Below are 16587 nucleotides of genomic sequence, written 5' to 3'. Positions count from 1 at the left end.
TTTTAAATTATATATTTTATATATTATAAATACCTATTTAATTATACATTTCTTTTTTACATAATGCCTTATTATATAATTAAAAAATTTTCAGATTATGCTTACATATTCTATTCTCTATTGTATTTACAATTTTATCCAGTGGACGTACTGTCTACTACATTATGTGTTTGTTTACGATAATGTAAAGCTTCTTGATAAGCTTTCTTTACGGCTTTTCTGTCCGTAGGTTTACGTGATTCGATTAATTTTGCTTCGTCCACTTCGTGTGATACGCCAAGTTTTTCTAATTTTTCACCTGGCAGCCATTGCCTGAAAAACATAATAGTTTCATTATTTGTTACTTATGTTCGCTTTTATAAAATTGAATATTTTTATTGTTTGTAAATTACATGTTTACTTTTATAAAATTGAAAAATTTTTTTGCAAAATTGCAGAGTCTGTACCTTCCTGCTTTGAAATTCTCTCCATACGGTTAACAAATTTATTATCATATATTGTACATATATACATGTGTATGTGTGTGTGTAATGTACTGAACATATATATATATATATATAAAGACATATAAAACATATTTACACGAAAAATATTTGTATGTATGTATAATAAATAGAATACTTTTGATTAAAAATGGAAATATTTTCTATCAAAATTTGTTTTCAATTTTTTAATTGATATAATATTTTAAAATCGGAGTTAAAATTTATTATTTCTTTTACTCTCGCTAAAAATGCATATTAAATATCTTATATAGTTCTACATTTACGAATAATTACCATGTGCGCTTTGTATCAAAGAAAAGCACAAGAAAAACTGGTTCTTTGTAATTATCTGCAAGCGCCAGAACATCATCAGGTGGTGCTGGAATCGGCACCCCTTTATGTATAGTGCCTCGAGGTGTATTAGGATCAATGATTAAGGCTGGATACCAAGGATATCCACGACATTTAGCCCATACGAGCTGCAAAGCTTCTAAGCCACTACCAGTGCTCGTTTGTTTAGTTTCGTTTTCTTTTTTTGTATCAGTAATCTCTTGTCGTTGCTTCTGCTCTTCTGGATCAGGAGAGGTGGATCTACTTGTGGGGCAACTACTACAACTCGATGATTGACTTTCTCCTTCACCCACATCACTATCCATTGTTCCACTCCTAGAAGTATTAGTTGTGTACAAGTTTTTATAACGAAAATTTATTAATATAAGCCAATTATAAGCATTAGAAAAAAGTGTTATTAAAAAATATCTTATGTGTGTGTATGTGTGTGTATGTGTGTGAGCGTGTGTGTGTGTGATTACCTATATATTTTAAAACTATCACTTTGTTTCTTTTTATCATCTTCCGGAAGAAACATTTGATTGCTTTTAGCATTACGCGCTCTAGCTTTGCGAGTGAACAATACTGCTGTTCTCCTATTTACACCCCCGCCAATTTCCTTCTCATTGGACTGTGATTCTGTTTCCATACGATTACGATTCGATCTTTCTCTCTTTCTAGATTTAGAACCGACTTGTTCGGGTTCAGAGGCTAGATTAACCTCAGGAAAGTCTTTGCGAGTCTGTTCTATCAAAGCTCCACCTTGTTCTTTCATTTTCATTCCTGCTCGATAAAACATGGTATCTTTGCGGTTATATGCCAGGCAATTGCTCACCATTAAATTGAAATCGGTCTCCAAAGCCGAGAGTGAGTGGTATTCATGCTTTTCTAATTTTGCCTGTAATGAAAAATATGACATATATAATTATGAATTATATTTTGATAAGATCATTAGAGTCACGAAATATATTTTAACAAGTATAAACATAAACAAACGCAATGTAAAATTATTACCTGCATAGTAGAGAGATCCATAGGATGTGATACTATTTCGAGATAATCTGGGACTTCTTTGATATTAACTGGTTGTCCAAATACATCATTTGTATCTTTCGCCTTTATAGCTTCTAACAATGTACGTAAAACACTTTCAAATGGTCGCAATTGAAGCCATAAACACTTTTCCTTCCTGCAATCAATTTTTAAAAAGAAATATATTTTATGATGCGTATACAAAATTGGCATTATAAAAAAGTATTCATTAAGTTTTTTCTAGAAATCTGCAGGTTTATTTTTATATCTTACTAAATACTGAGGTAAAAAGTAGTGACACTTTTACCTCCGAGGTTGATCCCTGGGACATTGATTCAAAATAACTACAATAAAAACACAAGAACTTTATAAAATTATTAATTAAATCATCATAAATCAATCTTTATGAAAGTAACGAAAATAGATCGCGTGATCCCATGGACCAATCTCGGTATTTGAGGGTTAATGCCAATTTTTATCAATAAAACCGATGTCTAACCGATGCATAACTATACTAACACTTTGAATAATTCTTTTTTTAATTTTTCACGCTTCCGTACTAATTCACATAGCAATCGTGCACGTTCCAAATCTTGACGTAGACACTGCCAATATTTAAGATGACGATACAATTCTCCTCGCAATTCACCATCATGCGTCGGCGAAGAGGGATGTTCTCCAAGTGGAGGTGGTCTAGATTGTGGATGAGAACTTTGCAATCTTCTAAGAAGTGGAACACCGTTTCTATATTGCCGTTTTAGTGTCCAATAAGCAATAAGACGTTGTATTAATTGGCTTCTTTTTGGTATTCCTTCCGCTAAACTAATTAAATCAAATAACAAGTATAAATCTAATAATTCATTAAAATAGTTTTATTATACAGTATGTTCAAATTGTATTTACCATAACCATTATCGTATATAAATCAAAATAAAATTGTTGTATTACCTAGCAATTTCTCTTATCCTCTCGGGTGGTATGGTTGGAATGGAAATAACAGGCGCTGATGTGGTCTTCTTGTTAGCTATCGCTCTCCTTCGCGCATCCACAGGATTCGTGGAAGGCTGATAATCGGGTGGTGTATGTGTTTCACAGTAAGCTGTTTTTTGTACCAACATTGGTTCATTATTAGTTGGCTGTACCGTTCTCATACGCATGCATAGACCAGCTTGCTGAGCACAAGTCACATGGAATGCTGCGTAACAGTTGGTCTTGTGACACTGAATGCATGCGCCAACTCCTTTGCGCTTGCATATGTAGCACGTAAGCTTCCAACGAGCATGTGGTATACTCTCTATACTATCGATGGGTTCCAAAAATACAGTATTAGCAAATCTTACTTCTGGTATCCATAGAGCGCATACTACATGAGCCCATGTCGCAGGACGATCGGTCTGTTTGAAAGCACCGCCTCTGTTCGGACAGAGGGCGCAATCTACTGCCCTGGATGGGCTTTGTAAGCACCTCCTACACAACCATTGTCCTTCAGGTATATACGGTACACCATAACAATCTTGATGAACAGCAAGATTACACATATCACAAAACAGAATTGCGTTACTATTCTGACACTCTCCGTCCATGCAAATGCAACATACTGCATCTTCATCTGCAGCAGTACCTCCTCCGCCATTAGTTTGTTGCTGGAAATACGACTCTTTCTCTAGTCTGTCCATCAATAGCTCAAATGTATCAGGTTCCAATGGGGGTGTTAATCCAGAAGCTAATCTTCTTTCATTAACAATAGAAAGCCATGCATTGTCTTCTTCATCTAAATCATATTCTACTTCTCCTGTCAAAATAATATTTCAAATGATAGTAACAATAATATGTAGAAAACAGAAATTCATATTACAGTAAGAACTTGACATATTTATAACATGTTATAAATAACATAATAAATATAATATCTGAGAGATACAAGAAATGAATATTATAGATTTGCTTAATTAATGAAAAAAATACTATAATATATAATTAAGTAATATTTGAATATTATAACATTATATTATATAAATAAAAAAAAATATTTTACCATCGAGTTCTTCACCACTACGCTCCATAAATCTAATATAAGAATTTGGAAGTGATTTAGCCTCTCCTAATTGATCCTCATAGCCTTCTATTGTCTTAACAAAGGCAATAGGTAAAGTATTAAGAATGTTCTTGTCTTCTTTTTCTTTTTCCAGTGATGCTGCATTACTTTTCTGCATTTTCTCATCAAATATACTTGAATCCATAGAAATTATAGGAATTGCGTCTAAGATAGCCAACTTAATTGATTTATTTCCATCTTCTCCTATGGGATTTACCTTAAATATCAAAGTATATCACATTATCAATGCAAATAATTCTGAACAATTGTTTGTTTGTTAGAAATATGAATTAAATTATTTAATAACTTATATACTTTTAATGCTACAGAAAGGACTCCGCACTAATCTTATGTAAAATGGATCTCAATCAAATTGGCTGAAATTTTACTATAATGTAGATCATGATGTCTTGATCAAAAGTCCTCATAAGCACAAGGTCTAAAAATGGACAATTTTCGAGATATTGGAAATCAAATGTTGGAATTTTTAGCCATATTTTCAATATTTGATATCCAATTTATCTCGAGGCCTTCTGGATCAAAAGGCCTCCTGCTTATGAGGACTTTTGATCAGACCATCATGATCTACATTATAGTAAAATTTCAGTCAATTAGACTGGAATCCATTTTACATAAAATTAGTGTGGGGTCCTTTATAAAATAGAAAGAGAGAGAGAGAGAGAGAGAGAGAGAGAGAGAGAGAGAATACATATTCTATTATTAAAATAATAAATTAGCAATATAATTGAGATTAATATATTTAATCCATCCAATTTGTACTTTTGAAATTTTATTCACTTGAACACTTGAACTAGCTATTTGCATGCAACTAGACATTAAAACAAATACTTTTTTACTTTAACTTTTACTAGTGGAAAGAAAATTTTGGATTCTGTATAAAGTCCAAAAAATATATTAAATTGGATAGTTATAGAACTGTTTTTTGTAATTGAACTAACACTCGTACTTAAAATGAAATGTATAAATAAATAAGACAACAAAAGCAAGAAAAAAGTTTGAAAATTAATCTACAATGTGTACTCTTTGCTTTGTTTCTTGCTTTTTACATCTTGCTTGTTTCTTTCTTTGTGACTGTTTTGTTGTTAATAGCTGCATTCTGCAGAGAAAATTGATCAGTAAGCACTCTTTAATATGTAAGTGTTTCTTTAATATTGATTCTTGCCTTTAGTTGTTTGTTGGATCTAAATGTAGAAATATGTAGTATGATTGATTTATACATTTATAGTCTAGTGAAAGATCTCGGATACATAATAGATTTTTAAGCCTTAAGCCATAAAAAATGGACGAATCCTATTATCCGGACTTAAGAGTAAGATCAATCATATTAAAACATTTTTTACAATAGTTGCACAGCTGCTTTCTTTGCTAAATAAAGCAAATCATGTATTGTTTCTTATCTTGTCTAAAATTTTAACTTTCATCTTAAGCAACAGAAATAAGATAAACGGCAAAAATGAATAGAAAACAAAAAACAGGATAGAAGGCAAAAAGGCAAGAGTGATATAAAGTGATAAAAAGCAAGAAACAAGAAGCACATGGTAGATTAGATTTTAAGATTTATCTACAATGTGTTTTGTACTTCCTGTTTCTTATTTTTTACTTCTTGCTTGTTTCCTCTTTGTGACTCATTTTATCCAATCGTATTTCTTATGTTTCTTCCGAAGTTTGTCAACTTTTATCTTGAGAGAGATCTTTTTACTCAAAAATTTTTGCACTTAAAAACGAGATAAACATATATTTGGGCACTGAAAAGAGAGAAAGAAAAGATTCCAGACACAAAAAGTACAAACAATGCAAAGAAACTTTTGGGTGATAGAAAACAAACAGGAGTAAAGGCAAAAATAAAATGCAAGAAGAGACAAAAGCACATCGTAGCTTTTAATGCAGCCCCGAGCAGTAGCAAAAAAACAAGTCTTATTTTTATTCATACCAAAACATATTTTACTGCCTCCTGGCTGCTGAGTGTCTCTGTGTTTGTAGGACTCGCGCTTTCATTGGGTATGCCTATTCTGTTTCTCCCTATTTTCTTATTCTTCTTATTCGATTGCGGCGTATTCATCTTCGTTTCAGTTGTGATGAACTCACGTATTATCCAATCTCAACCGCCACACTCCGATGAACGTCGCTTTGGTTAACCTATTAAGGGGCTACAGCTCACAATACTACGTGCAAGTATAAATAACAATTACATTTCATCAACCAGTCACGGCATGTGGAAACGATCATCTTTTTATTAATCTTCTCCAGTTCTCTCAGTGATGAAAGAGCTGGCTCTTACTATCCCGGTGGCTTATCCAGTCAGTAATAGAATCAAAGTGTTTGGAGCAGATACAAATATTTGTTGAAAGCGATTACAAAAGTAAATAATTCATCAGAAACTGTTCAAAAAATATTGTGTCCGCACTCGGCGACTCTTCTAATGTAACTTTGATCTTTTTATCAGTAATCTACACAGCGAAAATTGGTGAAAATTACAAGAGTCGGTAAACTTCGGCACCACGTTTGAACGATCGTAACCGATCCAAGCGTGTACCAGAGACACGATTGCCAACTTGAGATCGATATTCCCCTTTACGATCATCAGTTTTGTCGAGCTCACTGATTGGCTGTTTGCTAAAGGACGTCAGGCCATTTCAATTAGTCCCTAGTCATCGACCAATCGACGCATTGGTGATTTGTCCACGCGAGCGCCGATCGTTCGAGTTGCCCATCTATAAGTCACGTCATTCGCGATCCTCTCTCGGGTGAATCCGTGGTCATTCGGCTGCGTACGGCACGCTCGAACGGAGTGTGGAGGGGAGAGAGCAAAAGAGATCTAACTTTACGTCAGTCACATCAGCAGTATTCGTTCTCGTGTTCAAGGCTTTGGTAGTCTGCTTCCTCGAGTAGACTGGTAATAGACGAGACTCGAAGAGAGTTGGGTGTGAGGAAGAGTTCTTCTCCGGAAAGGACCGTTTCGTGCCGTCGTCGCTAGTAATCGTCCTCGGTAAATTATTCCTTTCGCCTTCCTCTCTTGTGTCCCGTTTAATTCCTCTTCAATTCTTTTTCGCTCTATCTCTATCTTCCTCCACCTCCTCTCGTATCCGCGCGCGTATTGTGAAACAGTGTGAAACGCGAGGCGGGCAAGCGATTCCGCGAAGAGGCGGGATTCATTTGCGAGCGCGAGTGGCCGAATGTTCCGTTGAGAATTATGTGGAATAGTGACGCAGAATTGGGATCGGTCGCGCGTCAAGTCAGCTGACATATTGCGCCCTGCTGCACCGCAACAGCCTTCGGTAAGTGTCGCAATCTCATGCGCGCTCTTTACCCCCCCTCCCCCTCCCCGCGGCACACAGCCACTACCCCGAACTCATCGCGGACTATTTTCGGTCGGGGATAGCCGTGAGAGACGGATGACTATTTCTCCTCATCCTTACCCCCCTCCCCTCCTCCCTCCCCCTTCCCCTCTTCTAACCCTCCTCGGACTATCCTCGTCGCTACTGGCTCCTCTACACCTCGCGTTGCACGTATTCTAGTGCGGAGCTCGTTTTCCCTGCTCGCGTGGCCCCTCGCCGCGAGTTACGTGCGCGCAATTATCTCCGATCGAGACGACGAGGCCCCGGGAACGGCCGCAGCTGCAGCCGCCGCTGCCGCCGTCGTCGTCGTCGCGTCACGCCGCGCCGCGCCACGCCGCGCCACGCCGCGGAACGCCAGCAACGACGGACGCGTAGGACTCCGTTCGACGCGACGTGTTAAGTGGCCGCGCGTCGCGCGAAAATGCGAGCGGAGAGACGGACAAAGGAACGACGCAATTTGCCGCTAAGTGCGTATTCAAGGATGGAAGCCATAGTCCCTGCGGGCGTCCGCCTGTCCGCCACCGCACCGTTGTGCTCTTTGCATGCGCGTGTGTGACTCGAGACCTCTCTTTCTTTCTTAACCTCTCCCTTCTTTGCTCTCTTTTTATGTATGTGTTTCTCTCTCTCTCCCCTCCTCTCTCCTTTCTCGACGTCGCCTCTCTTTTTCACTATCGGTCTTGCACGACGGCGGCGCTCCGCTCCGCTCCGCTCCGCTCCGATCTGATTCGAATAATGCGTACGCTAGACGTCACAAGTGCTATTCGTTTAATTCCCCGCCTAGAGAACGCTTTTCGAAAGAGCGAGATATTTTTGTGTGTACGAATTGAACGCCACGCGATATAGGCAGATTAAAGGCCTCTGCGTCGCTTCTAATTTACCTAGCTAGCGCGTAATTCTTATCTATTCTCCTAATGTCACGCAAAATAGGAACGTCGTTGCTATCTAGAGTGCCTAGAGTTTTCGTTCGAGTAGATATCTTTATCCCTATACAGCACAGGGGATCGATTGTGTATCTTGAAACGAAATGAAGATTACAAAAGAACAAATTTAGCAGGTGTTTACTCAATGAAATTATAAATATTCTGAATCTATGTACATAAATTTGATTTATGTAATTTTCATCTCGTTTCACGCAAATGATTTTCTGATTATTCCAGCGTTATTGCAGTAACATTGCAAATATTGCTGGAGTCGCTGAAAACTTCTGTGTTGTATAGGCCACGATCAATTTTCGGTCAATTAACGTTCAGACGCGGATGCACTTTTTACTCGCCGAAAAGAAGAAAAGAAAAAAGAAGAAAAAGAGCGTCCATTCTGTAACGGGTTCGTGACGCATGCCGTACGTTTACGCGCTTACGCCATTTCTCCTTGCCTCTCCCACCTCTCCTTTCTCGCTCTCTTTCGCCGACGCATCTCCCTTCAGGTGGCCCTTCGAGCATTCTCTCCCCCCCCCTCCCTCCTTATCCCTTTCTTCCCCTCCACGCGTGGGTCCTCGCCGTTGTTTACAATCTTTCTGACTCAGGCGAGAGTCTTGGAATCGCGGCCGCTCCGGCCGAGAGCACCCGGACTGGTTGCCCTCGGTGGTCGAACGGAACTCTCTCGCCGCGTGTTTCCCAGCGTGCAGCGCACGCCTTATCAAGAATAATTTCTCGTATCTACACCGCGATACTTCCTCTCTCGCTTACGCGCTTTACCTGATTCGACCTGCTCGGCTTTGACGCCAGCCGTTCTCAGCCCACGTCATTACGCGCGTTTGCTCTGTCTCCGTACTTCCCTTTCTTCTCTCTCCCTCTCTCTCTCTCTCTCTCTCACTTATATGGTTTTTATTTTACTCTCTCATAACTCGTTTCTAGCTATTTAGTTTAATTTTAATCTTGGTTCAGCTAACTCTTCTTTTTCTAGTTCGAAGAATTATACTCATTTTCATCAATGTCAATGTAGATTAACTTTAAACTCGGTTCAACTTATTCTTCATCTTTTTCTAGTTTTAAAGTAAATTGAACCGAGATTAAAGTTAATTTATATTGGTAGAAACAGGAATTAAACATGCACGGAAAGAATAATTTTGTTGAAGTATCTAAAAATAGAATACGGATTTGAAAATAATTTTGTTGGACCATTAAAGTAATTATATTAAACGTTCAAGGCTGGTTGTTAGAATGTCGAAACTTTCTAAAGCATTGTCATCATACTTGAGCATTCAATACAATATCATTATTTTGATAGTTTAACAGAATTATTTTCAATCCTTCTGGGAATCTTTTATTTCAGAAAATTCAAAAAGAATTCTTAGAAGGAAGAGAGAAAAAGGGTGGAAGAAAGAAAGAGTTTATGAAACGTTCTGAGACAAGTATCCTCAATATTACATAAAAAATACATGCATAGATGGAGCTTTTGATAGAAAATATAAAACCAAATTAGTAGCAAATATAAAATATAAAATAAGTTTTTTTTAAAATAAAAAAAAACACGAAAAGAACAGTTTTGCTGAAAACTTAGGTAGATGTAGATCAATATTTGCTACTAATTTGATCTTATATTTTCTATCAAAAGCTCTATCTATGCATGTACTTTTCTTTTTATTTAATATTGAGGAGACTTATCTCAGAATTTTTCATAAATGACTCATCTCTCTTTCTCTTTTTTTCCCCTCTTTTTCTCTCTTTCTTCTAAGCCTAGAATTTTCTGAAATAAAAGATTCTCAGAAAGATTAATTCATACTTAACCTATAGCAACGTGAGCTTTTTAATTTTTTTTAAACCCACTTCTATCAATGTAGATTAACTTTAATCTCGATTTAATTTACCCTTTTTTTAATTCTTAGAATTGAAAGAAGATAAAAAGTAAGTTAAAACCAAGATTAAAGTTAATCCACGTTAGTATAAATGGGCATTATTACAGTAGACGTGAAAATCAAGAAGGCTTAACAATTGAAGTATTAATCAACTGATATATATTTTTATTACGAATACATATGTATATTTATATATGTATGTATATATGAAAGAATAAATGTGATATTTCGTGTTAAAGAATGCAAAAAAAAAATAGCATCTTATTTATTTCATATTAATAGTTTCGAATTATCAAATTTCCGAAATGTTTTTTCAATTGAAGTTGAAACAGACACTTTAGTTCTATTTCCAGTGTAAAGGCTAGTTTCTAGGACTATTGTATATCCACTATACAAATGCTAGAGAACTAATTCAAGAAAAGTAATGGTTATGGCCTCATGGCAAGAGAGTGCAAATCATTGCGGAGTTATCTAACACTGAAAATTAGAGACAACGTCGACGCATTAAGCTTCAGGAATAGAGTTAGATAACAAGTTTTTTTTTTTAAATTATATTGAACGAAATATTTTTTTTAAATAAAAATTCAGTCTCCAATCAAGCTAAGATGAATCAGAAGTTAAAGATGAAGATTGAAGCGGATGAGAATTTCCCGCGTTTCCGCTAAATCAAATCCATCGTAAAACGTGAAATTTCCTAGGATCTTCCATAATGTTAAAACATCCTGCGCGAGCCGCTTATTTTTGATACACTCGATTAGAAGGCACGCCGGACGAGTTTAATAGATGCTTCTCCTTTTCTCAGTGGGTTCCTGCTTTCAGACACGTCCGTAGTTTAATATCGCCGTTAACGTCAATCGCGTAACTCTTTCTGTATCTTGCAAGCATTTTTTCATGACCATCGTAACGGATCGTGAGCGATAATGAATTCCGTCTCTTCCCCGCCCTCCTCACGTCCTATTTGTATCTATGGATGTAGATCGATATATTCTATGTGATCTAAGTTTATCTATTACATCTTACCTTGTTTCATTACGTGCGTCTTAATATATGACTACCAAATAAAAATCTTATTTTCTGTTCTTGCATATCTCTGCCTATCATATACGCATATCATATTTAAAATTCTCTATCGCCCATTTTCTTATATTATATTTTATATATTATATATTAAATTATACATTACATAATTTTGTAGGCTTTTTCATGTTTTTTACATTAACTGTATCGGTAATGAAATCTTAAGTTTTACTTTTTTATAATTTCTGCTAAAGTATATATAATCCATTTATAATTACAGAAAAAACATTGTAATTATTTATTACCCCCGAGGAATTCAGCATTAGATATAAATTGCACTTTTTAATTTTTAATTAATTTTTGTCCGAGATAATTAAAAAAATGTAATATAGTTTGCTATTATAATTTCATTAATACTAAATAAGGGATCTTCTGATCTTAAAATACATGACGTTCGAACATTTAATATTATATTATTATGTTTCTTGATGCTATCTATAAATGAAAGTACTTATATGACGTTTGATCACACTGTTTATATTTATGAGTAACAATTGCAGCTCGTGCGTTCTAAATTTGCTATTTCACTCTATTTTGTTTTGTTATATTCTTTCAAAACATTTTGTTCGATATTAATAAATATATCTTTAAGGAGGTTCTCGCATTTGATAAAATATAAGACAAGTCTGTAATATACATGTAATACAAAAGTTAATAATATCAATAATATCTAGAAAAAATTTCATTTTGAAGATATTTAATTTTAAATTTATAGAATTTTATATTACAAGTTGAAAGTATAACCTTATTTTATAGTTATTCTCTTTTAAATTGAGACACTTGCGTATAAGACAGCAATTTAAAAATCATTATAATTATAAAGTAAACACTTAAGTTTGCTCTCGTAAAGTTTCATTTAAACTGACCGTATAGTTTACAAGAAATTTATATTTTTCAATTAAGAAAGCTAGAATATATCAAATGGATGATATACATCAAATGAACATCTTACAACTTTTATTTTGTCATTTTGAAAATATTTAGTAACATAAAATTAACAATAATTATGTATAATAGCATAAGATATTGTTAGTAATCTTTTTATTCAAATATTTTAATTGTTTTACATATTATTATAAATAAACTGTTTATTGACTAGGAAGTAGCGCGAGAACCTTCTTAATACATCTTCCTTTTTTCCTTCCTTGCTTATTCTATATGCTTTCTCCTACAAATTCTTGAGTCTTTCTGCAATAGAAAAACGAAATTACACAAAGTCTAATACAGTTTGTCATTAAATTGTAAAGAATGATAATGAAAAGAAGTGAGGAACTTCTCGATGATCCTCCAATGCTACATTTTTAATGATTACTAGAGATGATTTTATAACACTAAAAATTACTTTCTGAAACGTTTAGAGTGAATTTTATTCTGAAGAATGCAATTCTCTTAAAGATTGAAAATTGAGTCATTCTTTTTAGACTGACTCAATTTTTACTTTTTAGTGAGATGCCGCTCGAAAGAATTTAAGGAGTATTTTAATGTATAATCTATATTTTCGCAAAACATTAAGACTATTGATTTTGTAATAAACAATTAACATTAAAATTATGCTAAATTAATGTTGAAATATATTGACTTTTCTTTCACTTATAACTGATATTGAATACTCTTTCTTAATTTGTTTATTTTTTTTTTTTTATTATAGTTCCTAACTAAAATTATATGTAAAGAGGAGTAATGTAAATGTCGGGAGAATCGGCACAAATTTGTACGCTCTGAATGCCCAATTCTCCCAATTCTTCCTAGCTTTGATTGATACAAACATGCTGTAATATATGCAGAACATTATGAAATTATTGCAGAACTGACGGCATCTGTCAAAATAAGCGAAATGACCAACAGTCAATTGAATGATTAGTTAAGCTTAATTAAGTTATTTGTCATCTGTTCTGAAAAATAGAAGATATTTCTAAATAAAATAAAAAGATAGATAGGGCAAATTAAAGTAATTTAAACAAGTTATTAAAAAGATCGTTAATAATGGAATTGTAAGAAACCAATTGGCTTCAAAGTGTACACAGTAAACAATTGTGACCAATGTGAATTAAAACCGACTGCCCTTGTGACCTATATTTCTATAAAGTGTGTTATATTATGAAACACACAATATCCGAGATGAACTATTGCCTGATGTGCTTAGCAATAGTTCACAATTGCTAACTAAACCTATAAAAACTTCTTTTGAGAAAAGAAATGAGACTTGAAATTTTGTATATCTTTATAGTTAACTTTGTGCTGTCACCAAATATCTATTTAATTAGGGTAACTCCGGCAAATACGCCACGCTGAGATTTATGCCGTAGAAAAAAAAGAAGTTAAAAAAATAGAAAGAGATAATTTTTCCGCAACTACAATACTCTGTTACATGCCTTTATGTTATATTATTGTGTCAATAATTTCAGCTTCTTACTGTTAATATTAATGAAATTATTGTGAATTGAATCGATTTGTCACTGTAATAAGTAACGCCATTATAAATTATAATCTATATAAAATAATTACTGTAGGACGTGTAAAAAACTTAGTGGTTATTTCGTGATATATACGTATAGTGGAATAGTAAAGCATATAGCAAAATACAAGTGCTTTGCTTTTGTATTCTCTTTGTTTAGTTTGTTGTCTTGTATATCCTACCTATTTGGGATATACAAGACAACGCATTATACGGCATTTTTAGCGAGCGGGATTTATGCCCAAAGCATAAAAAGTGCGCAGATTGAATTCAATGCACTAAATGCAACAAACGCATTATATGAAATATGTACCTCATGTCATAACACTTGTAATATATGTAGGAAGATAGTAATTATTATTTATTACTTCATATACATATTTATCATTCTTATTCCTTAATAAAACTTTATAAATACATTTTATAAGTTATTGTGTCATTATACGTCTTATTTATGCATTATTTGAAAATTTTTCATGAGCCGTACATCCTCTATGAGATATACGGCAAAAATGCAAGGATTTCAAAAAGTTTATTTAATTTTTTAATACGAAAAATAAATATTTCGGATTTTTAATATTTTTTCCATAGTAGTAGATAGTACAAAGCTTTTTACTGATATAATTCATTTACTATAAACGTAGTAAATAATACTTAATAAATTAAGTTTTTAATAGGTGCGGCATATATACCGGAGTTACCCTATGTTTTTAACCTATGCAGCAATCCTCAAAGAAAAGACAAGAATTAGATGAAACAAAAGTTTCATAATTTTGAAACAGATAATGAGGCTCGAAGCATTGTAAACATTCGCCACGCTCCGTTTGTCTCGCACGCCATTCATTCAGAAAAGTGAAAAGCCAAAGACTTCCGAGTCTACATTCCGCACCTAAATTTCGAAACAAGGAATTCTACTGCGTGATTAATCTCCATCCTTCCTTTTTCATTTTTCGCGTAGACTAGTAATTATACCTGCGATTTAATATTTTATTTTTACGTTTCTTTGTGTTCTCGGCTTTTATACGCACACGCACACACGCGGCAGGCGCGTGCGCGCACAATGCGCTCCGTCTGCACGCGCGATGGACTTAGGGACTTGTGTATGTGTGTGTATGCGTGCGCGTGCGTGCGTATGCGTGTGTGTTCTCTCTTTCACTCTCTCCTCCCTCTCTCTTTCTCTTTCTCTCTTTCTCTGGGACAATGTACTCTCCGTGCTCACGCACGCGCGTGCGTGTACGTGAAAGCTGCGGCGAGGTCGTCGTGAAGTTCGATGCCTGCTCGAGAACAGGCGGGCAGGTAGAGACGCACGGGGATGACCATTCAAAAAAAAAAATGCATCGCCGCTCTTATTCACTTAAGTATCAGCAATGAGGATGGCTTATCGACTGACCACGACGAATACCGTTAAAAATTAACGATAACCAAACGGTATCAGGGACTTAATGAGCAACGAGTCTTTTTCCTATATTTTAATTTAATTAGTAATAGATATCATTTTTTAAGTTGAGGCCTATGATTGAAGAATGATTTTTTACATTGAAATTTAAAGAGTAAATTAAAGAGTAAACTGTATAAATATCGAAATTTAATAATAATTCATATATTATGATACATATTTTTATAAAAAAATATAATTGTAAAAATTAACGATAATAAAGTTGTATCGGTTTAATTAGAAACGAGTCTTTTTGGATCATTTATAAGTGAAGCTTACGACTAAAGAATGAACAAAAACAATTGACTTTTTTTACACCGAGATTTAAATGAAAGAGTAAATTGTATAAATATCGAAAATATAGTAATTATTCATATCTATATTATACTTTTTAATAAAATGTAATTGTTTATTTTATTATATTGTAATACTTTTTTTACTTGGTTCTATTGATTAGAATATCGAGATTAAGTAATCATATCTATATTATAATATTATACTTTACAATGAAATAATTATTTATAATATAACATCTCTCTCGTAATATTTGTGTCGATACATGTTCTATTGTTTTATACATATATACATATATTGTATCTTCCAATATTAATACTTTCTAACGATGTTAATCTTTTTAAGCGTCCATGATTATTAACAACTCCAGCTCATGCTCTCTAGCCGTCGCCTTAGTTCCTGCTACCGATGGTTTCCGGGTGGATTTCTAAATATTCTGCTGGCTATTAGAAATTTTTTTCGTGCATATCGTCCGACAGCGTGGTGCGTCCTTGCTTGTAACGCATGCGGCGCTATGGCGCCCGCGTTCGAGCCACGAAACGAATATGAATCATCATCTCCCGATCGCATCGGCGTGAGTGCGCGAAAAATGCGGGACGTCGCGAATGCGCGCGCACACGTGCACGCGATATTCCGTTCCGTCGTGCGTTTCCGCGTGCGCGGGCGGGATCTATTATAGCGATAGAAATAATATCTAGCGTCGATCCCCGAATAAATGTCGAAATTCTCCCGAGGTATAATACGAATCGTTGTATTGACGTAAATAAGGTGATGGATGAATTTATGCGTACCGAGCGTACCGCAACATTTTGGGTGCATCTAAAGTTAGATACTAGCCGTATTCTTTTCAGATTTTGTGGTTTAACTTAACCCTCTTTACTTGATAATGTAAAAATTATTATTTTCTAGCTATGATTAATGAATAAAGTAATGGTTTTGTAGTGGTAACTTTAAAAATTATTTACTACACGTCAGTTTAGTGATTAACCATAGATTAAAAAATACAGTTTTTACATTATCATCAAGTTAAACCTAATTACAGTTAATCAATAAAAAACTGACCTAAGAATAGTACATGTAGTCTTTTTGAGATCATAAATTTTGGACATTAATTAAAATTTTATATTTATGAAATTATATTAATAAAAATTGTCATGTCAATTGTGTTATGTTTTAGAAATATTTTATTAAATATTTATATTTAGAAAATATTTAAAAAAAATTATATTCTCTC

The 16587-nt window shown here is 34.4% G+C and overlaps 2 protein-coding genes across 3 annotated transcripts in view; one reads left to right on the top strand and one right to left on the bottom strand.

The window, feature by feature from the left end:
* Window positions 1–72: 72 nt before the first annotated feature.
* Window positions 73–6450, bottom strand: LOC108755283 (peregrin). The gene is made up of 8 exons (XM_018498202.1): window positions 5894–6450; window positions 3883–4159; window positions 2796–3639; window positions 2367–2669; window positions 1830–2004; window positions 1298–1713; window positions 780–1151; window positions 73–312 (listed from the first exon to the last, which is right to left on the bottom strand). Exons 1-8 carry the CDS (start codon window positions 6020–6022, stop codon window positions 135–137), a joined length of 2694 nt encoding a protein of 897 aa, XP_018353704.1. The 5' UTR covers window positions 6023–6450; the 3' UTR covers window positions 73–134.
* A 177-nt stretch (window positions 6451–6627) lies between these two features.
* Window positions 6628–16587, top strand: part of LOC108755421 (AN1-type zinc finger protein 5) — a 25423-nt gene continuing 15463 nt past the window's right edge. Inside the window, exon 1 of one of the 2 annotated variants that reach the window (XM_018498398.1) lies at window positions 6628–7238. The gene's annotated coding sequence lies outside the window, so the exon portion shown is untranslated. Of the gene's footprint in view, window positions 7239–7658; window positions 7766–16587 lie in introns of those variants that run through there. The other variant, XM_018498402.1, reaches the window with a different exon arrangement.

Source organism: Trachymyrmex septentrionalis, unplaced genomic scaffold (genome assembly GCF_001594115.1).
Source record: "Trachymyrmex septentrionalis isolate Tsep2-gDNA-1 unplaced genomic scaffold, Tsep1.0 scaffold87, whole genome shotgun sequence".
Taxonomy (NCBI): domain Eukaryota; kingdom Metazoa; phylum Arthropoda; class Insecta; order Hymenoptera; family Formicidae; genus Trachymyrmex; species Trachymyrmex septentrionalis.
Note: the sequence above shows the minus strand (reverse complement) of the source record. Positions and strands in the feature narration are given on the sequence as shown.